The 27,409-nt window shown below is 34.2% G+C and overlaps 4 protein-coding genes across 5 annotated transcripts; 3 read left to right on the plus strand and 1 right to left on the minus strand.

Moving 5' to 3' along the window:
• The first annotated feature begins 32 nt into the window (after positions 1–32).
• On the plus strand, positions 33–14,448 carry LOC25495391 (disease resistance protein RPV1). Its single transcript, XM_013595612.3, has 7 exons — positions 33–291; positions 377–494; positions 2,999–3,593; positions 4,116–5,220; positions 5,429–5,704; positions 12,199–13,029; positions 13,531–14,448. Exons 1-7 carry the CDS (start codon positions 283–285, stop codon positions 14,077–14,079), a joined length of 3,483 nt encoding a protein of 1,160 aa, XP_013451066.1. The 5' UTR covers positions 33–282; the 3' UTR covers positions 14,080–14,448.
• A 1,845-nt stretch (positions 14,449–16,293) lies between these two features.
• On the plus strand, positions 16,294–17,267 carry LOC25495392 (probable WRKY transcription factor 19). Its single transcript, XM_039826826.1, has 2 exons — positions 16,294–16,760; positions 16,898–17,267. Exons 1-2 carry the CDS (start codon positions 16,659–16,661, stop codon positions 17,177–17,179), a joined length of 384 nt encoding a protein of 127 aa, XP_039682760.1. The 5' UTR covers positions 16,294–16,658; the 3' UTR covers positions 17,180–17,267.
• A 296-nt stretch (positions 17,268–17,563) lies between these two features.
• Positions 17,564–19,360, plus strand: LOC25495393 (disease resistance protein TAO1). Its single transcript, XM_024786088.2, has 2 exons — positions 17,564–18,499; positions 18,905–19,360. Exons 1-2 carry the CDS (start codon positions 17,804–17,806, stop codon positions 19,358–19,360), a joined length of 1,152 nt encoding a protein of 383 aa, XP_024641856.1. The 5' UTR covers positions 17,564–17,803.
• A 759-nt stretch (positions 19,361–20,119) lies between these two features.
• On the minus strand, positions 20,120–26,215 carry LOC25495394 (disease resistance protein RUN1). Of its 2 annotated transcripts, none has more exons than XM_013595615.3 (5): positions 25,487–26,214; positions 23,409–24,519; positions 22,929–23,204; positions 21,701–22,531; positions 20,120–20,827 (listed from the first exon to the last, which is right to left on the minus strand). In XM_013595615.3, exons 1-5 carry the CDS (start codon positions 26,056–26,058, stop codon positions 20,288–20,290), a joined length of 3,330 nt encoding a protein of 1,109 aa, XP_013451069.1. In that variant the 5' UTR covers positions 26,059–26,214; the 3' UTR covers positions 20,120–20,287. The 2 variants fall into 2 exon arrangements, with proteins under 2 accessions (XP_013451069.1, XP_024641851.1); XM_024786083.2 differs by lacking the exon at positions 20,120–20,827 and adding an exon at positions 20,861–21,445 and having other exon boundaries at positions 25,487–26,215.
• Positions 26,216–27,409: the final 1,194 nt, after the last annotated feature.

The raw sequence follows: 27,409 nt of genomic DNA on the forward strand, positions 1-27,409 counted from the left end.
TCATGAGGATATCAGCAAAAAAAAAAATGATTTGTTATATTGGACATGATTGTTTTATATATACACTGAGGTATGCAAAGACATATGCTACCAAACAGATACGGCAATAATACACCAAACTCGTTGACTTCCATTTTCTTTATGTATGTAGGTGACATTTTTTAGCAGGGGAAGCATTTACAATACTCCATCCTTTATTCAAATTCAGGTTCAAAATCAGATTCCAATCTTCAAGTTTAAACATTCTGCTATTCATCAATCAATATACTCCAACGGTGGCAGATGGGAAAGGTTAGTTTCGTTGACTTCAGCTTATTTACTGTAACTTTTTTTTCTTCAAGTTTTTCGCTGACGCTGATTTTAATATTAAAATTAGAAAAACGACGAACCTGCTGCTTCTTCTTCATCATCTTCTGCTTCTGTGGTTTTGCAACTGGACATGCACTGTCATGGATGCACCAAGAAGATCCTAAGAACTGTTCACCGTTTCGATGGTACCATTACTATAACTTTTCTATATTTTGGAATTTTGGATATTAATTTTTTAAATTGAGAAGCGAAACTACCAAGACAGCCTTGTTTAACCCAAATTGGCATCAAACCCTTTTCAAGAGCTTTAAAATTGATCCATGTTCATGTTTGAGTTTAAATATGTGACTCTTGATTAAATTAAAAAGGCTACAATACACTTACTAATTAAAATCGTCCCATAGGTTTTAAAATGTTGCGAGTTTGACCTCCTAATAAAAAATGAAAAATTTAGTACTCAATATTTTAGCCCTTTTGCAATCAACGTCTACTTATCCATTTACTTGACTATGTGGCATGCCACGTCTGTAATAGCTAATTAATAAAGAAAAGGAAAAAAACCACATATGTATTGATTATTTAAAAAAATAAAAAAGAAAAGTAAAAGGGAAGGGGCAAGTGACTAAACCCTTCTTTCTCTCTACCAACACCAACCAGCATACAAAAACCTTCACCAAACCCAACAACAAATATCCCGTGAGCTTAGCTCGGTTAATAAGTACAATGCATAATACATGCAATGTCTGGGGTTTGAATCCCGACACCACCAAAAACCCAGCAACAAGTTGAACAAACAGAACAAAACATCCACTTCATCTTCAAGCCACAAAATATCAACACTGTTATGGTATTAGCCTATTACCAATCAAAATAAACTTGAACGAGTATGTAGCTTTTGCAAACGCTTTTGTTTGATCCATCCAATATTAGCAATGCTATTTTGACCAATCCAAATAAGATACTAAAATTTTTGGATGGAAAACTAGTGCTAAGTAAAATTGGATCGTTAGTTTTTGCTTAAACAAACAAAAGATTAGTTCTTGAGAAGCATATCCAATTTCGCTTTTTCCTTTTCCAACGTTCTTAAGATTCTGGATTGAAGAGTTTGGGTCTGGATTGCAGAAGAAAAAAAAGGGTGATTTGGATATGGATTGAAGTTTGTGTTTGAATGAAAATTACCCATACTCATAAAATTGATTTTTGGAGTTTGATAGGGTTTGAATGAAAATCCAGAAATTATTTTAGGATTTAATATGGTTTCTAAATTGATTTTAAGTTTTTGGTTTGATTTTGGGAAAAAAATTCTTCCGGGTTTGTTGAAGTTAATAGGTTAAGAAGATGAAAAAGAAGGATTGGCGGATGAAGTTGCTGGAAAAAAGTCTTCATACGTGCTCCTTCCCTTTTTCTTTTCTTTTTTATTTTTTTAATTCATCAATACACATGTGGCTTTTTTCTTATTTTTATAACGGTAATGCTCAATATAACGAAAGATAGATCGCGAATTTGTGCCGACCCTTCGACTTGCGTTATTTAGTTATTAACTAGATTTTCCACCTGTGCGGGCAGCAGGTCATATGTAGATGTAGAATACAAAAGAAAATCTCAATGTATAATCGGAGTTTTTTCATTCCTACAAATTACAAAATATATTTTTATTTTATTTTTGAAAACTACGGAATATTTTTCTAAACACTATATTTTTTTTTTGGTACAATTTTTAAACACTATATTGAAAGTACTATCAATGCAAAGACCATCTTCATCTATTAGCAGAATTTTCAGACGATCCCTTAAAATAACTCTTGATATTGCTACACGTTGAAACTTAAATGGAATTCTTGTATAAGATATTGTCAATGATAGTCACTTTTTCTTCAAGTACATATCCGCCCTTTTTTTTATTATCAACCTAGTTCCGTTCCATTAATATTCTTTAACAATTCATAGTTAATTTGTTATATATTAACATATTTTTTTGATTATCAACCTAATTCTTTAATATTCGTTAACAACTCATAGTTAATTTGTTATTAACATATTAAGCTACTACAGTTACCATGCATTATGTTTATAAGAAGTTAATCAAATATAATGAAATGTAAGGCGTAATATTAGTGTATCATGCTAGTAGGAGGATGACATTATTACTCCTTTTAAATAAATTATATATCCCCTATCCACCTTAAAACCCATATATTAGCACACCGTTTATAAATGATATTCAATTGAAGTTGGGTGTAAATAAAGCAACCATTAGTGACATACTTACATAAAGAACAAATTATAAATGAGTAAATAGACAATTTCCCTCTGAAATTGTAAGTTTCGTCAATTACCACCGTGAAATTAACAAAACTTCAATCACCCTCTGAAATTGCATAACGTTAATCAATTTACCCCCTCCGTCAAATTTTTCTGTTAGTGACATTTGACTGTTTACGGTTATGATCAAATACTCCCCTGAAATTTTGCACTTATGTGCAAAATGTCCTCCCTACTCGTGAGTTTAACTCAATTGGTAGGATAATGTATAATATATGCAAGGTTCGGGTTTTGAACTTTGGATACCACAACAAAAAAAAAAGGTATTTTTTCCCTATGAGTTGGAGTTAATATAAAACAAAAATTTAATACTTGGGAACTCAATTGAACGTTGACCCTGATTTAATTGGTTTCGTTGTCAATACAGGTGTGCAGGAAGTTACACATATATCCTATAACAAACTAAAAATTGTTGGAAACGTGGACCCTGAAATAGTGCGAGATAAATTGCAGCGTAAAATTAACAAGGTGGTTTACCTCGTGAAGGAAAATAAACTTCATGAAGTGTTTTTGAGTTTTAGAGGGAAGGACACTCGTGTATCCTTCACTTCACATCTCTATGCTGCACTTCAAAATGCTGGAATTACTGTTTTTAGAGACGATGATTCGCTTCAAAGAGGTGATCAAATTTCAACATCACTACTACGAACAATTGAACTAACTCAAATTTCTGTGATTGTTTTCTCGAGCAATTATTCCGATTCAAAATGGTGTCTGGATGAATTGGTGAGAATAATGAAATGTCGCAGAACTACAGGACAAGTTGTTCTACCGATATTCTACGATGTTGATCCCTCAGAAATACGTCATCAAACAGGAGAGTTTGGAAAAGCATTTCAAAATCTTTTGAACAGAATCAGAATTTCAAATGAGATAGACGATTCGATGAATTTAGTGCCTCTTTGGATAGAGGCGCTTCGTGAAGTGGCTGGTCTTGCAGGGTTTGTAGTCCTAAATTCCAGGTAGTTTTTTTTTAATATTTTTTTTTATCATAAAAGCACTGCATTGATATTCTTCATTCTTCCTTGTATTTTAAAGCTTTTGGTTTTTTAATGTTACTTTTTTATGTTTTCTAGGGAAATTTTAAATATTGAGTTAAAGAGAATTAAAATTTCATTTCATATTTTCAAAAAATTATATTTTTATCTGTCATCCAAAATAAAAAGTGATTTTATATCTACCACTAATTGAATAAGAGATTATTTCTTTTTTTTTTTTTTACAGAAGTTGAAAAATAGATTCCATTTACATTACTTATTTTTTTTTAAAAAACAATATTCTTTGAAAGGTTTAAAACAGAACTTATTATTAAATTTTGAAAATAAAGTTTTCCCCAAATTATAATTTTGAAAGGTTTAATGTTAGTTTTTGACACGTACATATATGTACATAGATTCCTACCTATAAGTATGCATATGCATACAAAGAGACAAGAACGTATGTGTGTGCGTATACTCAACTTTTCTTTGATTCATTTTTTATAGGAATGAAAGCGAGGCTATCAAGGATATCGTCGAAAAAGTTACGCGCTTGCTTAACAAGACAGACTTGTTTGTTGTTGATAATCCAGCGGGGGTTGAATCCCGATTGCAAGATATGATTCAACTGCTTGATATCCAACAATCAAATGATATTCTACTATTAGGGATGTGGGGTATGGGAGGAATTGGTAAGACTACCATTGTGAAAGCCATTTATAATAAACTTGGCCACAACTTTGAAGGTAGGAGTTTCCTTGCAAATATTAGGGAAGTTTGGGAGCAACCGGATGGACAGTTGCATTTACAAGAACGACTTCTTTTCGATATCTGCAAAGAAACAACAACAAAGATACAAAACATTGAGTCGGGAAAAGTTATATTAAAGGATAGACTCTGTCATAAGAAAATACTTCTTGTACTAGATGATGTGAATTCATTGGACCAACTGAAAGCTTTATGTGGTGAGCGTAATTGGTTTGGTTCAGGGAGTAAAATAGTCATCACAACTAGAGATATGAATATACTTAGAGGGAATAGAGTTGACCAGGTATATGTGATGAAAGAAATGGATGCAAATGAATCACTTGAGCTATTTAGTTGGCATGCGTTCAAGCAAGCAAGTCCAAGAGATGGTTTTGTTGGAATTTCTGAAAATGTAGTCGAGTATTGTGGTGGATTGCCGCTAGCTTTGGAAGTTCTAGGCTCATATTTGTTTGATAGAGGGGCAGTAGAATGGAACTGTGCATTAGAAAAACTTAAAAGAATTCCTAACAATCAAGTACAAAAGAAGTTAAAAATAAGCTATGATGGTTTAAATGACGAGACTGAGAAAGAAATATTTCTTGACATAGCTTGTTTCTTTATTGGGATGGACCGAAATGATGTCATACAAATATTAAATGGCTGTGGACTTTTTGCAGAAATTGGAATAAGTGTTCTTGTTGAGCGAAGCCTTGTAATTGTTGACAGCAAGAACAAACTTGGAATGCACGATTTGCTGCGAGATATGGGAAGAGAAATCGTTCGTGAGAAATCACCAAAGGAGCTTGGGGAGCGTAGCAGGTTGTGCTTTAAGGAGGATGTGCTTGATGTATTATCAGAACAAACCGTAAGAATCTCATATAGTTATTATGAATTTAGATATTAGTCATTCACTTGACCTGTGGATTATCCTAAGAACTTTAAATATTAGTTTGGTTATGAATTTTGTTGTGCTTCTAAGCTTCTAGTAACAAATTATTTTTGTCATTTGTTTTCTATCTGCGTTGTATATTTACATTTGCATGTTTTACTTTGTGGTCCATTATTTATCAAAGGGAACACAAGCTGTTGAGGGACTGGCTTTGAAGTTGCTAAAAGGTGATGCAAATCGTTTTAGAACTAAAGCATTTGAAAAGATGAATAAACTAAGATTGCTTCAACTTTCTGGCGTACAACTTGATGGAGATTTTGACTATCTTTCTAGAAAACTAAGATGGCTATGTTGGAATGGATTTCCTTTAAGATGCATACCTAAAAACTTTGATCAAGGAAATTTAGTTTCCATGGAGTTTGAAAACAGCAGTGTCAAACTTCTGTGGAAAGAGAACAAGGTATTAATTTTGAGTTTTTTTTTTTTTTGCATTTGATGAGTTTTTTTTCACTTTTCATATTCAATGATGAAATTTAAATTAAGCCTCTTAAGTTGTAATATTTTCTTAGTATGTTATTATACGGTACTTCTAATTTAGGAATTAATATGACATAAGCAATTGTATTATTTCAAAATAGAAAACAATGCTTAAAAAGGAGTGATAAGATATGCCGAAAAATTGAACTTAATAATAATTGCAAAGATTCTAATAATAAAAAATGGAATCTTTTTTGTCAGTAAAAGTTTTATACGTAATTGTTGTGAATCCGGCTCAACTAATGAACCTTCACACCAATGAGAATAAGTCAATGATGTGTGGAGCAAGTGATAGAGATAATCTATGAGTGCAAATGGCCTCCAAGCTAACAACAACAAAACAGCCTAAGCCTAAAGTATAGCAAAAACCACACTAAGAGCTAACAAGCATACAAGATAAACGATAAAGGAAAACGAACAAACACCGAGCAAGATTGTTGACCCAGTTCAGCCAATGTGGCCTAATCTAGGGGAGAGAGCAGCTCTCCAATCCAATATGTGAATGTGTTACAAAAGAGTTACAAGAATCTAGCTTATCAAGCTTTACACAAGACAAAACCCTAGATCTACCCTTTGGCAATTTCCCAACCTCACACTATGAACCCATAATCCCAAGGTGATTACAATGTTGTTTTCCCAACCTAAGATTCACTCTCATCAAAGGAACACACCCCAAAGGATCCCATCTTTGATATCCAAGTTTTCTCTCTTAAGTTCTCTCAAGGTTAACCTTCAAATGAGCACAAGAACACTTTATATACTAGTCCAGCCCTGAAGAAATCGTGCCACGATTTCCCTAGATCGTGTCACGATATGCAACGGTCCCCAAGTTGACCAGTCCTTATCAGAGATACTTAACCAGCAAGTTTCTGAATCGTGTCACGATTTCCCAAGATCGTGTCACGATTTTGCTTTCAGAAGACTTGGCTCACTACCTCCCTGATCGTGTCACGATGACCAAATCGTGACACGATTTCTCTGTTCTCCCAAACCACAAATTTGAAGCCAATTCCAACATTTCTCCACCTTGACTTCTAATTTGGTGGTGATGTCAATTTACCCATCAACCACCATGCTGCTCTCTCCAAAAGGGAATTACTCTTCGACAAACTTGATCAAGTCCAAGCAATGCTTGAATCTTGATCGAGGCAATGACTTGGTGAACACATCCGCCGGATTCTCCTCCGATGCCACTTTTTCAACCACGATCTCTTTTGCTTCAATCATGTCTCTAACAAAGTGCAGGCGAATGTCAATGTGCTTTGTCCTTTCATGATACACTTGATGATTTGCCAAGTGAATGGCACTTTGACTATCACAATGTATCTTCACACATTCTTGAGTAATTCCTAACTCACCAATCATCCCTTTCAACCATATGGCCTCCTTCACACCTTCAACAAGTGCGATGTACTCCGCTTGAGTTGTAGATAATGCCACCACGGATTGTTGATTTGCCTTCCAACTAATCGCCGTGCCATAGAGAGTAAACACAAAACCCGACAAGGATTTCCTAGTGTCCACGTTGCCCGCATAATCCGCATCAACATACCCCTCCAAAGCGTCTTCATCTTGAGCTGCCCTTGTGTACTTCAAACCGCCCTTCAACGACCCATTCAAATACCTCAAAACCCACTTCAAAGCTTGCCAATGCACAATTCCCGGATTTGCCATAAACCGACTCACAATGCTAACCGCATAAGCCAAGTCCGGCCTACTACAAACCATTCCATACATGATGCTTCCAACCCCACTTGCATAGGGAGTACCTTCCATCAATTGCTTCTCATCCTCGGATTGAGGACATTGTTGTATGGACAACTTTGTGTGGTGACCCAAGGGAGTGCTTACGGTTTTAGAGTTTGACATTCTAAACCGCTCCACCACCTTCTTCAAATAACCAAGTTGAGATAAGAAAAGTTCGCCCTTGTCACGATTCCTCTTGATATCTATCCCAAGAACTCTCTTTGCCGGACCAAGATCCTTCATCTCAAATTCACCATTTAACCTTTCCTTGAGCTTCATAATCTCATCCTTGCTAGAGCTTGCCATCAAGATATCATCCACATATAGAAGAAGATAGAGAATGACTTTCTCATTCTTCTTCAACATGTACACACAAGAATCATATCCGCTTCTCACAAAACCGGTCTTCAAAAGAAACTCGTCAAACCGACGATACCATTGCCTAGGGCTTTGCTTCAACCCATACAAAGATTTCTTCAAAAGACACACCTTAGACTTGTCCTCTACAAAACCTTCCGGTTGCTCCATGTAGATTGTCTCTTCAAGGTCACCATGTAAGAAAGCGGTCTTCACATCCATTTGTTCCAACTCAAGATTGAATTGATTCACAATAGCCATAAGTATCCTTATGGAACAATGCTTCACCACCGGTGAAAAGATCTCGTTGTAGTCGATCCCCTCCACTTGAGTGAAACCCTTTGCCACAAGTCTTGCTTTATACCTTGGACCTTCAACACCCGGAATGCCATCCTTTTTCTTGAAGATCCACTTGCATCCAACTACCCTTTGGTGATTAGGTAGCTTCACAAGTTTCCAAGTTTGGTTCCTTTCCAATGAATCCATTTCTTCATTCACCGCCTTCAACCAATACTTGCTCTCTTTGCTCTCAAATGCCTCCTTGAAGTTTCTAGGCTCCGAGTCTTGCACATCTTCCGCCGCATTTAGAGCAAAACACACCAAGTCCGCATAACCGAATCTCTTAGGAGCCGTAATGGTCCTTCTTTCTCTATCTCTTGCCAATAGATACTCAGGATCCACTACCGGTTGAGTTCCACTTGTATCCGATGTTGAAGCTTCATCTTCTACATCTTCTTCTTCATTTGGAAGCTCCACCTCAAACTGAGTTCTCTCCACTATAGTTTCCGGTACTTGAGTCTCTAAGTCTTTACACTTCATCCCCATCCGGGTCTCATCAAAGGTAACATCCCTACTTATCAAGACTCTTGATCTTCCACTAGATTCCAATTTCCACAACTTGTATCCCTTCACACCTTCCGGATAACCAATGAAGACACATTTCAAAGCTCTAGGCTCAAGCTTGTCTTGCTTGATATGCGCATATGCCAAAGCTCCGAAAACCTTCAAAGAGGAGTAATCTGCCGGTTTCCCACTCCATACCTCCATAGGTGTCTTGAAGTCTATTCCCGTTGATGGACATCTATTGATCAAATAAGCAGCCGTTGTCACGGCTTCACCCCAGAAACTCTTAGGTAACCCAGCTCCTAGAATCATACATCTCACACGCTCCAAAAGTGTCCTATTCATGCGTTCCGCAAGACCATTTTGTTGTGGTGTTCTTGGTACGGTTCTATGCCTCTTGATTCCTTTAAACCTGCAAAACTCATTAAACTGCTCTGAAACAAACTCCAGGCCATTGTCAGTTCTTAAACCTTTTAGTTTAGTTCCCATTTGATTTTCTATGAGAGTGTGCCATTCTTTGAACTTTTCAAAGGTGTCACTTTTGTTTTTCAAAACAAATACCCACACTCTCCTAGAATAGTCATCAATGATAGAAAGAAAATAGGAACCTCCCCCATGAGTAGGAGTCTTAGAAGGACCCCAAAGATCCGAATGCACATACTCAAAAGGTCTACTAGAATGATGCATGCCACTTCCAAACTTCACCTTATGTTGTTTGCCTAGTATGCAATGTTCACAAAATTCTAGCTTATCCAATTTATCTTTCCCTAGCAAACCTTGTTTAGCTAGTTCAACTAAACCCCTCTCACTAACATGCCCCAATCTCAAATGCCACAATTCAGAATTATTATGAGATGCAACATTAGCTACCGATGCATTACCAATTACTATGGAACCATCTAAAATGTATAAACCATTCATTCTAGACCCCTTTACCGTAATCAATGCACCATGCGAAATTTTACAAACCCCATGCTCTATTCTAGTGCAATAACCTAGATTATCAAACATGCTTATGGAAATTAAATTTCGCTTAAGTTCGGGAACATACCTCACATCCCTTAAAAGGAATTCACGGCCATCAAACATCTTTAGACGAACGTTGCCCATGCCTTGGACTTTGCAAGCTTTGTTATTTCCGAGTCGAACAACTCCTCCTTCTTTTAGAATCAAAGTCTCAAAATATTCCTTTCTAGGGCTCATGTGATAAGAGCATCCCGAGTCCAAAACCCAACTCTTCTCCGGTTCCCAACTTGTTACCACTAGCGCACCCGCACTCTCATAACCTTCTTCATTTGAAGCCTCCGCAACTTGAACCGAAGGACTACCATCGCCCCCCTTATCCGGACAATCTTTCTTGAAATGACCTTGCTTGTGACAAAGAAAGCATTTATACTTTGATTTGTGAAAGCCCTTGGACCTAGACTTGGATCTTGATTTCCCTTTGCCTTTTCCTCTATGCTCATTCCTCCCTCTTGTAACATTCAAGCCTTCACTACCTTCATCAACCCTCATGTCCTTGAACTTGGTCAATTCTTTGGTTCTCAAAGCCGCTTGGACCTCCTCCAAAGTAGTAGTGCCCTCCTTACCATAAAGGATGGTATCCTTGAAATGCTCAAAGGACTTTGGTAATGAACAAAGTAACAACAAAGCCTTATCCTCATCTTCCACGTTAACCTCAATGTTGGCCAAATCATCAAGAATCTTGTTAAACTCCGTTAGTTGCTCCGAGATCGATTTAGACTCCACCATCTTAAATGAATAGAGTTGTTGCTTCAAGAGTTGCCTATGAGCCAAAGATTTCGTCATATACAATGACTCCAACTTCGCCCACATTGATGCCGCGGTGGCTTCCCTCGCGACATCCCTTAAGACCTTATCTCCGAGACATAGGACAATGGCACTCTTTGCCTTGTCTACCATCTCACGCTTCTCCTCTTGTGTCAAGGATGCCGGCATCGCCGCTTCACCCTTCAATGCTTCTACACACTTTTGTTGTGTCAATACCGCTTGCATCTTAACCTTCCATAACCCGAAATCATTACTTCCGGTGAACTTCTCGATGTCCCACTTTGACCCCATGATACCTCCTATCAATCACGCCTATGCCCCACGGTGGGCGCCAATTGTTGTGAATCCGGCTCAACTAATGAACCTTCACACCGATGAGAATAAGTCAATGATGTGTGGAGCAAGTGATAGAGATAATCTATGAGTGCAAATGGCCTCCAAGCTAACAACAACAAAACAGCCTAAGCCTAAAGTATAGCAAAAACCACACTAAGAGCTAACAAGCATACAAGATAAACGATAAAGGAAAACGAACAAACACCGAGCAAGATTGTTGACCCAGTTCAGCCAATGTGGCCTAATCTGGGGGAGAGAGCAGCTCTCCAATCCAATATGTGAATGTGTTACAAAAGAGTTACAAGAATCTAGCTTATCAAGCTTTACACAAGACAAAACCCTAGATCTACCCTTTGGCAATTTCCCAACCTCACACTATGAACCCATAATCCCAAGGTGATTACAATGTTGTTTTCCCAACCTAAGATTCACTCTCATCAAAGGAACACACCCCAAAGGATCCCATCTTTGATATCCAAGTTTTCTCTCTTAAGTTCTCTCAAGGTTAACCTTCAAATGAGCACAAGAACACTTTATATACTAGTCCAGCCCTGAAGAAATCGTGCCACGATTTCCCTAGATCGTGTCACGATATGCAACGGTCCCCAAGTTGACCAGTCCTTATCAGAGATACTTAACCAGCAAGTTTCTGAATCGTGTCACGATTTCCCAAGATCGTGTCACGATTTTGCTTTCAGAAGACTTGGCTCACTGCCTCCCTGATCGTGTCACGATGACCAAATCGTGACACGATTTCTCTGTTCTCCCAAACCACAAATTTGAAGCCAATTCCAACAGTAATGTTAATCATAATTTATTAGCTTTATCATATTGGGTCTAACTCTTCCTTACAAAAGTGGCTTGTTAAGCAAGGGATGCCACTCTTTCTAAACGTTAGTCAGGCATTATCTTTAATCCATGTGAGAAATTGGTTTTTCCCAATATAATTAAATGGGATTTATTTATATTTTTAGTCTGCAGGATCTAGAAAGCTCCTTCAACTTATGCAGACAAAATATACAATTACCACCTAAAATCTTGTGATATAAGGAGAATAAATTAAATGAAAAGGTTGCAATCATGACTAACTAATCGAAAAGGCTTTAAATCTAAATTTCAAACCTATCTATCTTTTCGTATTTTTGAACTATCCGTATAATGGTCTTAGATGGCCTTTAATAACTTCTGCAACAATATTATAAATAAAATATAACCAATGTTTAGTTTCCACTCTCGAGGTTTTATTTCCACTGTTGAGGTTTGTGATTGATGAATTGTAAGTGTTTTTATATACTTTATAACGCTTCTCCCCTAAGTTTCTCTACAACATTTATGTTCTTACAGATGATGGAGAAGCTGAAAATTCTCAATCTTAGTCATTCTCATTACCTGATACAAACCCCGGACTTTTCTTACTTACCTAATCTTGAAAAGTTAGTACTCGTGGATTGTCCAAGTTTGTGTGAGATTTCTCATAGCATTGGAGATCTCAAGAAAATTCTTCTCATTAATTTGGAAGACTGTATTAGCCTATGTAGCCTGCCAAGAAGCATCTATAAGTTGAATTCTCTAAAAACTCTCATTCTTTCGGGTTGTTTAAAGATTGACAAGTTGGAAGAGGACTTAGAACAAATGAAATCTTTAACCATTCTGATCGCAAATAACACTGCAATAACAAAAGTTCCCTTTTTAGTAGTAAGGTCAAAAAGCATTGGATATATTTCTCTGTGTGGCTATGAAGGATTCTCACGCGATGTATTTCCATCTATCATCTGGTCTTGGATGTCACCAACAAGTTCTCTTTCATTCGAAGTTCAAATATCTCCTGCGATGTCATCTCTGGTTTCTTTAGATATACCACATAGTAGCTCCCAAGATCTGTCAACTATTTCCAACCACCTTTCAAGGCTTCGAAGTCTATGGGTAGAGTGTGGCTCAGAACTACAACTTTCTGAAGATGCACAAATCATTTTGGATGCTTTATACGCCACATTTTCTAAGGAAATGGAATCGATTTCAGCTACTTCACAAGCATCAGATATGAAAACTTCTGCATTAATTCAACGCTGCATTCAATTGCACGGTTCCAGATCAGAAGATTACTTAAAGTCTGTTCTAATACAAATGGGAATGAATTTCCAAGTAACCAATAATCTAAAAGAAAACATTTTACAGGTTAGTCATTCTCTATCTCTCTCTCCACTGTATTTGTTTATGACCTCATTGTTTTGGTTGTTTTTAATTTTTTAATATTATATTTGATTTCTTTCCTGTAAGTCTATAAATGTTAAAGAATTACATGTGAAGAAAGTATACTATATACAGTTATCTGCTATAGGTATCCAATATTTAGAAATTAAAATCATGGAATTCCATACATATTATTTTTAAATGATTTGCCAACAAACATACACCGCAAATTTTAGTGAGTGGTACAAGTTATTATTATCATGGCAAAAATATCAAAAGGAAATAAGAAACCATCAGTTTTATTCTTGTATGGTATTTAAGCCAGGCCGGCAGACTGTTTTAAGAATCCAAACATTTTTTCCTACTCTATGTTAACAATATAAATATAATCAATTATCTTATGACAAAAAAATTATATCTTTAATTAGTAAGCGACATTATGCATATACTTGTAAAATAACTTTACGCCTATTTTCACTTCAACAGAATATGGATGAGAATGGGAGTGGTGGTTGTTTGCTTCCTGGTGACAGTTATCCAGATTGGTTAACTTTCAATTCTGAAGGTTCTTCTGTTACTTTTGAAGTTCCTCAAGTGGAAGGGCGAATGTTGAAGACAATAACGATATGTGTTGTCTATTCTTCAACTTCGGATAATATAACATCTGATGGCCTGAGAAACTTGTTGGTGAAAAATTACACAAAGGCTACCATTCAGCTATACAAGAGAGAGGCAGTAGCCGCCTTTGAAGATGAGGAGGGCCAGAGAGTTGTATCAAGTATAGAACCTGGTAACAAAGTGGAGGTTGTCGTTGTTATTGAGAATGGTTTCATTGTGAAGAAGACAGCAATTTATCTCATATATGATGAAAAAGAATGCTTGGTCAGAAAGGACTCTCTTAAAGCAACTCCCATGGATGACTTACAACATAACAGAAGGGAGAAATTTTTCAAGTGGAGATGGAAGACGGTTAAAGAATGGTGTGGTAAAAATAAATCCTTATGTTGGCTGGAATCCTCGGTTAAAGACGGTTAAAGAATGGCATGGTAAAGTTTTGCAAGTTGTGTTAGATCCATCAAATAAAGTTTTCAACAGTTACAGGTTTTATGTGCAGTCTGGTTTGCAGCCTTCTGTTTATTGTTGTAAACGTGCAGTCTGCAATCTGCCTTTGTTCATTTTTCTTCTTTTAGGCTGTAGAAATTCCATATGTATTTATTGGTTATATCATTGTAAAATCATCGATAAAGAAATTTTAAACATTCATTACCAGTGTACTTAAAAAAAATGATAAAAGTTGTCTGAATGAGAAATCTAAAGTATAGTGTGAGGATAAACTAGGTTATTATGTCATACGAGAGCCATATAATTATTGTTTCATTTTAATTTTATTGTCCTTTCTACTTATATCATGTCATACCATTGTTTATTTATGAATTAATTTATTTTTATCATTTATTAGTTTTATATTTCATGATTAAAGATTTTTTTGGAAGAATCTAACATGATATTATTCTAAATCCCTGTTACTAATTCTTCAAGAGGAAAGAGATACGAATAACCTAGATACTTTGCAATTGATCAAGAAAAAGATAAGTATGCTCAAATTTCAAATGTAATTTGCAGGTGGAAGCCATCTTTTAAAGGCACATTTTAAGTATAGTTTTCTGTGACTATGTCTAAGACATGCCTCATATTCTCCTAATGATTGTACACAATGCCACCAAGGTAACTTGCAACATTGCACTCTTTCTGGTAGTCGATCAAATGATTGATCATCTATAGATGTTTTTGGTATTATTTATCAATCATGCTTTAATTTGTCTAATACATGTGGTTCTGCTCCTTTTTTGTTTTTGAAGCATTTATCAAATATAAGGAAATTCCTTGAATAAGTGTATATCTGTATTCTGCAATGATTAACGGTGAAGAGTTGTTTTTGTAAATCAAAGTAAGTTACTTAATTTGGTCAGCTTCGACATTTCTTTCTTGATTCTAGACAAAATAAGCAAAATGTTCTGTTTTATGTAACATACATGATGTTTTTTTCTGGAAGTTTCTGATAGCTGCAATGATTTGATGATACATAATTTATCATATAGTAATATTGAGCTCGTAACTTTTGCTGGTTTACAAGAGGACAAATCAACACATTTGAGACAATTTTAGATCAAGCAGGAAGGCTAAGATAATGAAAATTGACAAGTAATGAGTTTTAGGGCCATTCATTCTTCTTCCATTTGTAAGGAAATATTGCAAATGTGCTTAGTCCTATTCAACCCAACAAAGCAAGGACTCCAATATAGTAGTGTAAATGAGTTGATTTTCATAATTCACTCATTAAATTTTTTGTTGTTTAGATGAGTTAGATTTGGAGCCAAAAACAGGTAACATGCCTCAGAGCTCATAGAGCACTTAAATATTTGGTTGTTTAATTAAAACACAAACAAACACACGCAATCACGTATATATAATCCTCACTACGTGATTAACCATGGTTCAAATTCTGATAGATAAGGTGTCTACATTCGATGGTGAACAGTGTCACATACAAGATTTACCTTCGCGGGAGTGAATCTGTAGAAAATCCAAAAAACAGACATTATGTATTTATGTACCTTTTCTTTTGTTTATTTTTGTAGGACTGAAAGTAAGGATATCCAGAATATTGTTGAAAATGTTATGCATAGGCTTAACAAGGCAGATTTATTTATTGCTAATAATCCAGTGGGAGTTGAATCTAGATTGCAGGATATGATTCAACTACTGGACCAAGATATACAACAATCAAATGATGTTCTCCTACTAGGGATGTGGGGTATGGGAGGAGTTGGTAAAACGACCATTGCCAAAGCTATTTACAATAAAATTGGCCGCAATTTTGAAGGTAGAAGCTTCCTTGCAAATATTAGGGAAGTTTGGGATGAGACTACTGAAAAAGTGAATTTACAAAAACAACTTCTGTTTGACATCTGCAAAGATATGACAACCAATATACAAAGCATTGAAAGCGGAAAAATCATATTAAAGGATAGACTCTGCCATAAAAGAGTACTAATTGTTCTTGATGATGTTAATACATTGGACCAATTAAATGCTTTGTGCGGAAGTTGTAAATGGTTTGGTTCGGGGAGTAGAATTATCATCAACACAAGAGATAGACATATACTTTGTGGGAATAGGGTGAACCAAATATACGAAATGAAGCATATCGATGAAAATGAATCAATTGAGCTATTTAGTTGACATGCAATTTCCAGAAATGTAGTTGAGTATTCTGGAGGATTGCCACTAGCTTTGGAAGTCCTTGGGTCATTATTGTTTGATAGAGGGGTAACAGAATGGAAAAGTGTATTGGACAAACTCAAAAGAATTCCTAATAATCAAGTACAGGAAAAGTTAAGAATAAGCTACGATGCTTTGAATGATGATACTGAGAAAGAAATATTCCTTGACATAGCTTGTTTCTTTATTGGGATGGACCGAAATGATGTTACACTTATATTAAATGGATGTGAACTTTTTGCTGAAATTGGAATAAGTATCTTTGTTGATCGAAGTCTTGTCACTGTTGATGATAAGAACAAACTTGGAATGCATATGATTTGTTGCGAGATATGGGAAGAGAAATCATTCGTGGGAAATCACCAGAAGAGCTCGAGGAGCGTTGCAGGTTCTGGTTTCAGGAGGATGTGCTTCATGTTTTATCAGATCAAACTGTAAGAACTTCATATGCTTTATTTGTTGATTTTCACATGAACTTTGAAAAATTAGTCTGGTTTTGGATTGTGTGTCGCTTCCTTGTTTACCTGCATTGTATCTTTAAGCTTTGCATGTTTTTGTTTTTGTTTCTAAGGGAACAACAACTATTAAGGGGCTGGCTTTGAAGTTGCCAAGAGCTAATGAAAAATGTTTTAGTACTAAAGCATTCAAGAAGATGAAGAGACTCAGATTGCTTCAACTTGCTGGGGTAAAACTTGATGGAGATTTTGAATATCTTTCAAAAAATCTGAGATGGCTTTCTTGGAACGGATGTTGTTTACCACATATACCTGCAAACTTTTATAGAGAAAATTTAGTTTCCATCGAGTTAGAGAATAGCCGTGTCAAACTTTTATGGAAAGAGGCCCAGGTATAAGTTTTGATTTCTTTTTTTGGCCCTCTTCATGAGTTGTTTTCACTTTCGAAATTGTAATGCTATTTTATTACGTTGTACTTTTAAACAATTTTTCATCTTTATTTCTGCTAACCTTTCAAATTTTTTAAGTACTTCAGTGAGACTATTCGAAATATTCAAGTTGTGAAGCATATTGTTTTCTGTTGTGAAACATTAGTTTGTCTAAACTTTGAAGTTAAAAATTGTTTATTTTTCCAAAAATACTTAATGAATTCGGAGATGATTTTCACTTTGTTTCTCTTTCAGGTGTTAAATATTATTATTCGAAGATGGTTGTTACATTGACTCTTTCATTAAAACAGTATATCATTTGAAATTATTGATCTCTCGTTAATATGCTCAGACATGGCTTTTTATAATTTTGCACTAATGTTGGTATTTGAAAAAAAAATGGCACTGCATTATTTTAAATGCTTTACTTTCCACTCTCAAGGTAAGTGAAACATTGTTATTGCTTCCATTTATTTTTCGAAGAGTTGTCCTTAAGTTTCCCTTTGACATTTCTGTTTTTAAAGTGGATGGAAAAGCTGAAAATTCTAAATCTTAGTCATTCTTGTTGTCTGACACACACCCGACTTTTCATACATGCCTAATCTTGAAAAGCTAGTACTCAAAGATTGTCCAATGTTGTCCGAGGTTTCTCCTAGCATTGGAGATCTCAGTGAAATTCTTCTAATAGATTTGGAGGATTGTGTTAGCCTTCAAAGCCTTCCAAGAAGCATCTTTAAGTTGAAATCTCTCAAAACTCTCATTCTTTCAGGGTGTATAATGATTGACAAGTTGGAAGAGGACATAGAACAAATGGAATCTTTAACCACTCTGCTTGCACATAAAACTGCAATAAAAAGAATACCCTTTTCAGTAGTAAGGTCAAAAAGCATTGGATACATCTCTTTGTGCGGCTATGAAGGATTTTCACGTGATGTGTTTATCATTCATTCTTGGATGTCACCAACAAATAATCACCCATCCCCATTTCAAACATCTGACATCATGTCATCTCTTGTTCCTTTAGATGTACCACATAGTAGTTCCCAGGAACTATCATCGATTTCCCAGTGTCTTCCAAGTCTTCAAAGTCTTTGTGTGGAGTGTAGCTCGGAACTTCAACTTTCTCATGATGCAGCAATAATTTTGGATGCCTTGTATGCCACAAATTATAAGGAGTTGGAATCAACTACAGCTACATCAAAAGTATCAAAACATTCCTTGAAGTCTCTTTTAATTCAAATTGGAATGAATTGCCAAGCCACTAATATTCTGAAAGAGATAATTTTACAGGTTTGACATTCTCTTTCTCTGCCCCATTGTATATGTCTGTGTATGTATCCGCTCAAACATTTGAATTCTTTAGTTTATAAGTCTATAACAGCACATGTAAGTGTATACAATTATTTAATTTGATACCGGTATAAAATACTTCAAAATCAAAATAATGAAAATTGTCTTCCAAATTTTCACAAAGTTTGCTATCAGTAATTGACAGCTTACTTGAAACATGTGCAAGCATGAGGAAGAATTATAGTCTTTACAATTTTTTCAAGACATACTTCTTATTTTGCTTGCTTTTACATAATTTGATCATAAATCTCTAATGTAGAATTGAAACGCTTATTTCTTTATAAGCAATTTTTTTTTATTAAACCTCAACAGTTAAATTAATATACTTTCGATTAAATTTTGCAGAATATGGATCTCAATAGGAGTAGTGGTTGTTTGCTTCCTGGTGATAGTTATCCAAATTGGTTAACCTTTATTTCAGAAGTTTCTTCTGTGAAATTTGAAGTTCCTCAAGTGGAAGGGCGTGACTTGAAGACAATGATGTGCATAGTCTATACTTCAACCCCTGGTAACGTAACATCAAGTGGCCTTAAAAACATGTTAGTGAAAAATTACACAAAGGCCACCATTCGGCTCTATAAGAGTGAGGCATTAGTTTCCTTTGAAGATGAGGAGGGGCAGAGGTTAGTATCAAGTATAGAACCCAGTAACAAAGTGGAGGTCATTTTTGTTTTCGAGAATGATTGCATTGTGAAAAAGACAGTAGTTTATCTCGTATATGATGAACCATCTGTCAAGAGATTCTCTACTGAAGAGGAGCCCACTGATGACCTTAATCAGAACAGAAAGAAGAAAAACTGAGTGGATTGAAAGATAGTAAAGCAATGGCGGAGCAAAAATCAATTTTATGGTGACGGCTAACAATTGTTTTCCATTTTTGGCTGTAGTTTCTTGATTTTATCCATGTTGAATTTTTTATTCACAAAGAGTGGTGAAAGATTCTAATTTGTTCTGTTACAATTGTTCCATGTCATGTACTATTTAAAAGTCTTTTAACAAAATGGGCTTTATAGTTACAGCATTTAAATGTTAAGAAAGCTTCTGTACTCATGAATGATAGCATATATGACTGCCAAGAAGAAACTCTGATTTGTCAATTTTACCACATCCTCATTCTCAGACTCAATGATTATCTTTCTCAAAGCTCATTTAATTTGCTTAAAAATCCTGCAACCACATTTATTTTTAACCAACTTTGTGCGACGAGTTCTTGGCAAATTTCTCTCCACGAGTTGTGTTATTCTTAGTTTTCGTGGAATACAGCATTTTCCTTTATATTATTATTTTATTTTTCTATTTTCCTTTCCCAATTACTCTTTAGAAATGCTTTATTCCATGAAAACTAAGAATAACACAAGCCCTACCATCATTGCCGCCAAAGCCCAAATTATATTATTTTAAAATTTAAAAAAAAAAAAAAAAACTTTTGTAACTGTTGCATTGTGTCTCATAGTGGTTTTCGTGGCATCTAGCAGTGCTGTAATATAGGAATAAAGTGTAACGGAAGATAAATTTGAAACTATTTAAAAAGATAAAGGAATAAAGTGGGAAAAAAAAAGATAAAAACTAAAACGTTATCTAAAATTAAGTTAAGAGATTATTTATATAATTTTGCTTTAAATTTAAGACAGGAAAATTTAAGAAAAATTGTAATCTCGCTTCTCTTAAGGATTGAAAAAACCACCACAGATAAAATCTAGAAACTCCAGTCATTGCTCTTACCATCTTTCATTCCATTCGATTTTTCTTCTTTCTGTTCTGATTGACATCTTCAGTGTGCTCCTCTTCAATAGAGAATCTCTTGACAGGGTGCTCATTTTCATCATCACTAGAAGCAAGGACATTCAAATCTGGTAAATGATATAAATCCAAAGTCTTTCCAATTGGTTTATCATATACCAGATAAATTGTTGTCTTCTTCACGATGAAACAATTCTCGAAAACAATAACCACCTCTACTTTGTCACCAGGATCCATACTTGATACTACTCTCTGCCCCTCCTCATCTTCAAAGGAAATTAATGCCTCTCTCTTATAAAGCTGAATGGTAGCCTTTGTGTAATTTTTTAGCAACACATTTTTAAGGCCATATGAAGTTATGTTATTTTGGGTTGACGTATAGATAATGCACATCATTGTCTTCAAGTTACGCCCTTCCACCAGAGGGACATGAAAAGTTACAGAAGAACCTTCAGAGTAGAAGGTTAACCAATTTGGATAACTATCACCAGGGAGGAAACAACCACCACTTCCATTAACATCCATATTCTGTGAAAGTAAAGAGGGCTCAAAATTTTAATTGACAAGCATATTAATATAATCTTATCATTTATTCGACGATTAAACATATATTTTTCCTCATAAGGTAATTAAGAATATTTTGGTTGTTAAATTTTTTTAAGCTAAGCAGATTAATAGTGAGGGAAGATGATTATGAAAATGAGAAATTGTACCACTCTCTAAAATGTTCTATGTGTAGACAGTAAGTTTGCAATAGATTTTCATAAAAATAATAAAAAAAATTAAATCTCATATATATGATGTCACAATTCAGAGTTCTACATTTCAAGATGCATACTCATGTTATTACAAGTAAGAATTATTTGTTGTTAATTTGAAAAACAATTCACATAACAGTTATTTTATAAATGTTTCTTTTGACTAACAAAAATATTTAATAATGCCTCTCAAAAAAAAAAAATTAATAATTGAATTGGAATTATCATGTACCATACAACCATTACTACTGGGAGTGTAGTATCAGAGATAAGATCATGACCAGTTACTAACCAAGATGCTGTTTCAATGAATGTCTTTTTTCTAGTCTAACCTCCCAACCCAGCCATTATGTTATTTCTGCACTTGACAGTGGCACTACTTGTGCATCTGTGAAGGTTTAATAGAAAAATTTGATTATAAAAAATAAGCTTTTCAATTACATAGATTAGCTATTCAGTAAAAATTATGTAAAAGTATGCAAAACTAAGAGAGAATCCGCATGCTTACGCATGTGTCATGTAAACTGTCATTGCTAACAAATATGTTAAACCTATCATTCTTCCGCACACTTACTTGTGTTGTTACAGAATTACACAAAAAGAATTCAAATGTATGAGGTGATAGGCATACAGACAGACAAACCTGCAAAATTTTCTCTTTCAGAATATTAGTGACTTGGCAATTCATTCCCATTTGAATTAAAAGAGACTTGAAGGAATGTTGTGATCCTGAAACATGCACTTCACTGCATCGTTGAATTAATGTAAAAGTCTTCATATCAGGTGCATGTGATGTAGTTGCAGTTGATTCAAATTCCTTAGAAACAGTGGCATATAGGGCATTCAAAATTGTTTTTGCATCTAGAGAAAGTTGATCTACGGAATTGCAATCCACCCGAAGACTTCGAAGTCTTGGAAGGTGGTCAGAAAAAGATGATAACTCATTGAAACTACTGCTCGGTACATCAAAAGAAACAAGAGATGACATGGCAGCAGATGTTTGAAATGGAGATCGGAGATTATTTGTTGGTGACATCCAAGACCAAATGATAGATGGAAACACATCACGTGAGAATCCTTCATAGCCACATAAAGAAATATATCCAATGCTTTTGGAACTAACTATTGAGAAGGGTACTCTTGTTATTGCAGTGTCATTTGCAAGCAGGGTGGTTAAAGATTCCAATTGTTCCAAGTCCTCTTCCAACTTGTCTAACTTTTTACAACCAGAAAGAATGAGAGTTTTCAAAGATTTCAACTTGTAGATGCTTCTTGGGAGGCTAGAAAGGTTAATGCAGTCTTTGAAATTTATCAGAAGAATTTTATTGAGATGTCCAATGCTTGGAGAAACTTCAGATAACATTGGACAATCTTTGAGTACAAGCTTTTCAAGATTAGGCATGTAAGAAAAGTCAGGGGTATGTGTCAGACAATGTGAATGACTAAGATTGAGAATTTTCAGATGCTCCATTCTCTGCAAGAACATACATATTAAAGAGAAATTTTGTTAGAAGCTTCAAAATATAATTGAAGCAGTTGTATTATCTCATCCACTTTACTTGAAATATGAGGTTATGAATAATTTGTTAATACATGATTGGGTAAGAGTGGAAAATTAGTTTGTAGAACAATATGTAATTTATAATTTTAAAATTTAGCTGAACTAATGTCTTATAACAAGAAAATAATATTCTTCACAACTTGAATATTTAGTAAACTTTTGTTACTTGGAAAATGAAAAAGACTGGCTAAAACAAAGACAAAAACAATGTCTAAAAGTCCAATATAATAGAATTGCATTTCAATTTGAGACGCATATTTAGTGTTAAAACTCATGAAATAAAACAAAAAAATAAAATAAAAATTACTACCTGGGCCTCTTTCCACATAAGTTTGACATTGCTATTCTCTAACTCTATGGAAACTAAATTTCCTAGAAAAAGGTTTGTTGGTATATGTGTTAAAGGAAATTCATTCCAAGACAGCCACCTCAGATTTCTTGAAAGACATTCAAAATTTCCATCAAGTTTTACTCCAGCAAGTAGAAGCAATTTCAGTCTCTTCATCTTCTTAAATGCTTTAGTACTAAAACATTTTGCATCAACTCTTGGCAACTTCAAAGCCAATCCCTTTATAGCTTTAGTTCCCTATTAATTTAAACCAAACACAACTTAATATAATAGGTACAAGGCACAAATATTCGTATTCAAAAAAATAATTTCTTACTAGCTAGAAGCCAGGAAGCACAAAATAATTTCTTGAGAGTAAACGGCTTATAGTTTTTTGTTTTCCTTTCTCAAGCTTTAGATATTTTAATAAAGAATTAAAAAACAAGTATATGAAGTTCTTACAGATTGATCTGATAAAACATCAAGCACATCATCATGAAGCCACAATCTGCTACGTGCCTCAGGGTCCTCCGGTGATTTCTCACGAACGACTTCTCTTCCCATATCTCGTAGCAAATCATGCATTCTAAGCCTATTCTTATCATCAACAGTTACAAGGCTTCGCTCAACAAGAATACTTATTCCAATTTCAGCATAAAGTCCACATCCATTTAATATTAGTGTAGCATCATTTCGGTCGATCCCAATAAAGAAACAAGCTATGTCAAGAAATATTTCTTTCTCGGCATCATCATTTAAACCATCATAGCTTATTTTTAGTTTCTTTTGTACTTGGTTGTTAGGAATTCTTTTGAGTTTCTCCAAGGCACTGTACCACTCCGCTACCTCCCTGTCGAACAAATACGACCCAAGGACTTCTAGAGCCAGCGGTAATCCTCCAGAATACTCAACTACATTTCTGGAAATTCCAGCTAAATCTTTTGTAGGACTTGCTTGCTTGAATGCATGCCAACTAAATAGCTCAATTGATTCACTGTCATCCATATGCTTCATTTCATATATTAGGTTAACTCTACTCCCACGAAGTATATATCTATCTCTTGTTGTGATAATTATTCTACTCCCCAAACCAAACCAATGATGACTGCCACACAAAACATTCAGTTGGTCCAAAGTATTAACATCATCAAGTACAATTAGTACTCTTTTATGACAAAGTCTATCCTTTAATATGATTTTTCCATTTTCAATGCTTTGTATTTTGGTTGTCGTGTCTTTGCAGATATCAGAGAGAAGTTGTTCTTGTAAATTCACTTGGCCAGCTTTTTCCTCCCAAACTTCCCTAATATTTGCAAGGAAGCTTCTACCATCAAAATCGCGGCCAATTTTATTGTAAATAGCTTTTCCGATGGTTGTTTTGCCAACTCCTCCCATACCCCACATCCCTAGAAGGAAAACATCATTTGATTGTTGGATATCTTGTTCTAGCAGCTTAATCATATCTTGCACACGAGATTCAACTCCCACCGGATTATTAGCAACAAATAAGTCTGTCTTGTCAAGCAAACGTGTAATATTTTTAACAATATCCTTGATAGCTTCACTTTCATTCCTACAAAAAATAAACCAAAGAACATCTAGTTTTTACCAAAATTTTGGATTAACTTGCCAAATATTTTTAAAAACATCATTTAAAAAAATCCCAACGACTATGTTTATTGCATAGCATTTTTAGAAAATCATGTACTAGATTTCATTATCATTGTTATATTTTTGGCTTAATTGTATTTTTGGTTCTCCCATTGTGTCAAACTTACGAAAATAGTCCCTCTATTTTTAAATGGAACTTTTTGGCATCTGTATTTTCACATTTAATGCAATTTTTGTCACAACTAATGGGTTGAGACTAAGATTGCAACAAATATAAAAGTAGATGGACAAAAAACTTCGTTTTAAAATATTTTTAAATATATATATCATCTATGTAAAATTTGACTAGTCAATATCATTTTACTCATACATATTTTTTAAATTGTACAATTAGATTGTAAGTTTATATCATATAAGTCATTTATGTAAAATTTTACAAATCTAAAATCATTTGATATATTTTTAGGACCCACCAAGATTAACATTGTTCAATAAAAGCTCATAAATCATTAATATATATATATATATATATATATATATATATATATATATATATATATATATATATAGTTTTTCTATCTTGTACAAATTTTCACATATTAAGAACTTGTATTACTTCTTAAAATCTATGCAGAATAGTTTTTCGCACTATTTGTGTATGATTGATATAGCATACTGCTAAGACCAGATAGACCCATATAATGCATTGCAGAAAAATACAAAAAGTTTTGATGTACAAGTTCAAATCTCTATAAAATAAACAACCTCTAGAGTGCAGGGAATAATGAATTTGACAATAGTAACTACAAAAAAGTCAATTTCATTATCCGTGTTGTGTTGCTGTGTCAGAGATTACTTATTCATAGTAAAACAATAATAATTGAGGTCAGAAAAAATTATGAAAATGGATTCTGTAACTTTGAAATTACCTGGCATTTAGGACTACAACCCCAGCAAGGTTAGCAGCCTCACGAAGCTCTGGATATTCACGAAGCGAGTTTACAGAACCTAACCCCAATTTCAAATCTAAGGACTCATCATCTTCCTCCTCCTTTTTTGAAATCCTTTTCAATAGACTTTGAAATGCTTTTCCGAACTCACCAGTTTGATTACGTACTTCAGATGGATCTACACCGTAGAACACTGGCAAAACAACTTGGCCTTGAATTCTGCGACACTTCATTATCTCCACCAACTCTTCAAGACACCATTGCGATTCTGCATAATTTGTTGAGAAAACGATAACAGAAATTTGAGAATCTTGAATTGCTTGCATTAGTGATTTTGAAATGTGATCTCCCCTTTGAAGTGAATGATCATCCTTAAAAACGTTGATTCCGAGATTTTGAAGGGAAGCATAGAGATGTGAAGTGAAGCAAGCATGAGTGTCCTCTCCTCTGAAACTCAAGAACACATCATGGATCCTTGTGCCGGTTTTTCTTGAATCTTCATCACCCAAAATTAATTGGGCATGTTGGGAGGAGTCACCGGAAGAAACCATGGATGGATGAGACGAGTGAAAGAGAATAATCTAACTATTTGTTGAATCAGAAAACTATGAGAGAGTGAAGTGAAGTTAAGTGTGCAATTCAACAAAGAAAGAAATAAAGAGCTAATCTAGTTAAATTGCTCAAGAGAGAAATATTTATTTGGTCACAAGATCAAATGTATAATGTTTAGGCATACACACAATCATGCACTTATCCCCAAAATATTTGATTATTAGAAAATAGAGAAACTCTTACTTGGTCACAAGACCAACACCTCACATTTAGGCACACATACAATAAGCTAAAAAAATTAAAAAGAAAATGATTAAAGTGATATTGATTGATGTGACTATTTTATTTATCTTTTAATTTTTTTGATTTATGTGTGTGTGCCTAAATTTTGTGTCTAAATGCTTGTGCTTATACAAGACTTTCTCTAGAAAATATGTCTTTATATGTGTGTCTAAATACTACACATTTGGTTGTGTGACGGTAGAAGACTAGCTCTGCTCAAGATGCAATTTGAATCGGTATTGATGTGAAAACTCATATGATTGAAAGATAAGATCTCATTCAATTAGATTTTGAATGACTAATTTGCAGGGTTAATTAAGTTTTTGGTCCATATAAATATCTGCAGTTTTGTTTTTGGTCCCTATAAAAATAAATCACACTTTTTAGTCCCTACAAAATTTTCCGTTAGTGTTTTTAGTTTCTGTTAAATTAAATTTGTTTAATTATGCTTAAAATTTTAAATTTTTTAATGATTTTTTACATATTTGTTTAAAACATTATAAAAGGTTCCGCCACAATAAATTAGCTCAAAATTTTATTTTTAAGTCCAAATTTCGTTAGTTTTTTCTTAAATTTTTGGCATTTTAAAAAAATTATATTTAATTCATTACATGTTAAAAAATTATAATTTTTTATAAAAGAGATTATTATAATGTTCTTAACATATCTGTTAAAAATCATTTAAAAATATAAAAGTTTAAATATAATTAAACAATTTTCAATTTAACAGGGACCAACGAATACTTTTAGTCCTTGTAAAATTAAAATTTGCTTAATTGTGCTTAAACTTTTAAATTTGTAACGTATTTTTCATATACTTACTTAGAATATTATACAAAGTTCATCCGCAAACAAGTAACTTAAAATTTTATGATTAGGTCCAAATTTTCATTAATATAATATTGAAAATTTGGCTTTTAGAAAAATTCATACTTAATTTATTACATGTTAAAAAACTAAATTTTTTTACAAAAGAGTGTCTTACGATGTTATGAACAAGTATGTAAAAAATCAATAAAAAATTTAAAATTTTAAGCATAATTAAACAAATTTTAATTTAACAGGGAC

The sequence above is a fragment of the Medicago truncatula genome, chromosome 6 (assembly GCF_003473485.1).
Source record: "Medicago truncatula cultivar Jemalong A17 chromosome 6, MtrunA17r5.0-ANR, whole genome shotgun sequence".
NCBI classification, from domain to species: Eukaryota; Viridiplantae; Streptophyta; class Magnoliopsida; order Fabales; family Fabaceae; genus Medicago; species Medicago truncatula.

Coding starts and splice junctions, on each gene's coding strand:
- LOC25495391 (XM_013595612.3), top strand. Junction 495..2,998: donor AACTGTTCACCGTTTCGATG/GTACCATTACTA, acceptor TTGTCAATACAG/GTGTGCAGGAAGTTACACAT. Junction 5,705..12,198: donor TTCTGTGGAAAGAGAACAAG/GTATTAATTTTG, acceptor ATGTTCTTACAG/ATGATGGAGAAGCTGAAAAT.
- LOC25495392 (XM_039826826.1), top strand. CDS start 16,659: ATGGGAAGAGAAATCATTCGTGGGAAATCACCAGAAGAGCTCGAGGAG. Junction 16,761..16,897: donor ATGTTTTATCAGATCAAACT/GTAAGAACTTCA, acceptor TTTGTTTCTAAG/GGAACAACAACTATTAAGGG.
- LOC25495394 (XM_013595615.3), bottom strand. CDS start 26,058: ATGGTTTCTTCCGGTGACTCCTCCCAACATGCCCAATTAATTTTGGGT. Junction 23,205..23,408: donor ATGTTTTATCAGATCAATCT/GTAAGAACTTCA, acceptor TTAAATTAATAG/GGAACTAAAGCTATAAAGGG. Junction 20,828..21,700: donor TGAAAGAGAAAATTTTGCAG/GTTTGTCTGTCT, acceptor TTACTTTCACAG/AATATGGATGTTAATGGAAG.
- LOC25495393 (XM_024786088.2), top strand. CDS start 17,804: ATGCCTAATCTTGAAAAGCTAGTACTCAAAGATTGTCCAATGTTGTCC. Junction 18,500..18,904: donor TGAAAGAGATAATTTTACAG/GTTTGACATTCT, acceptor TAAATTTTGCAG/AATATGGATCTCAATAGGAG.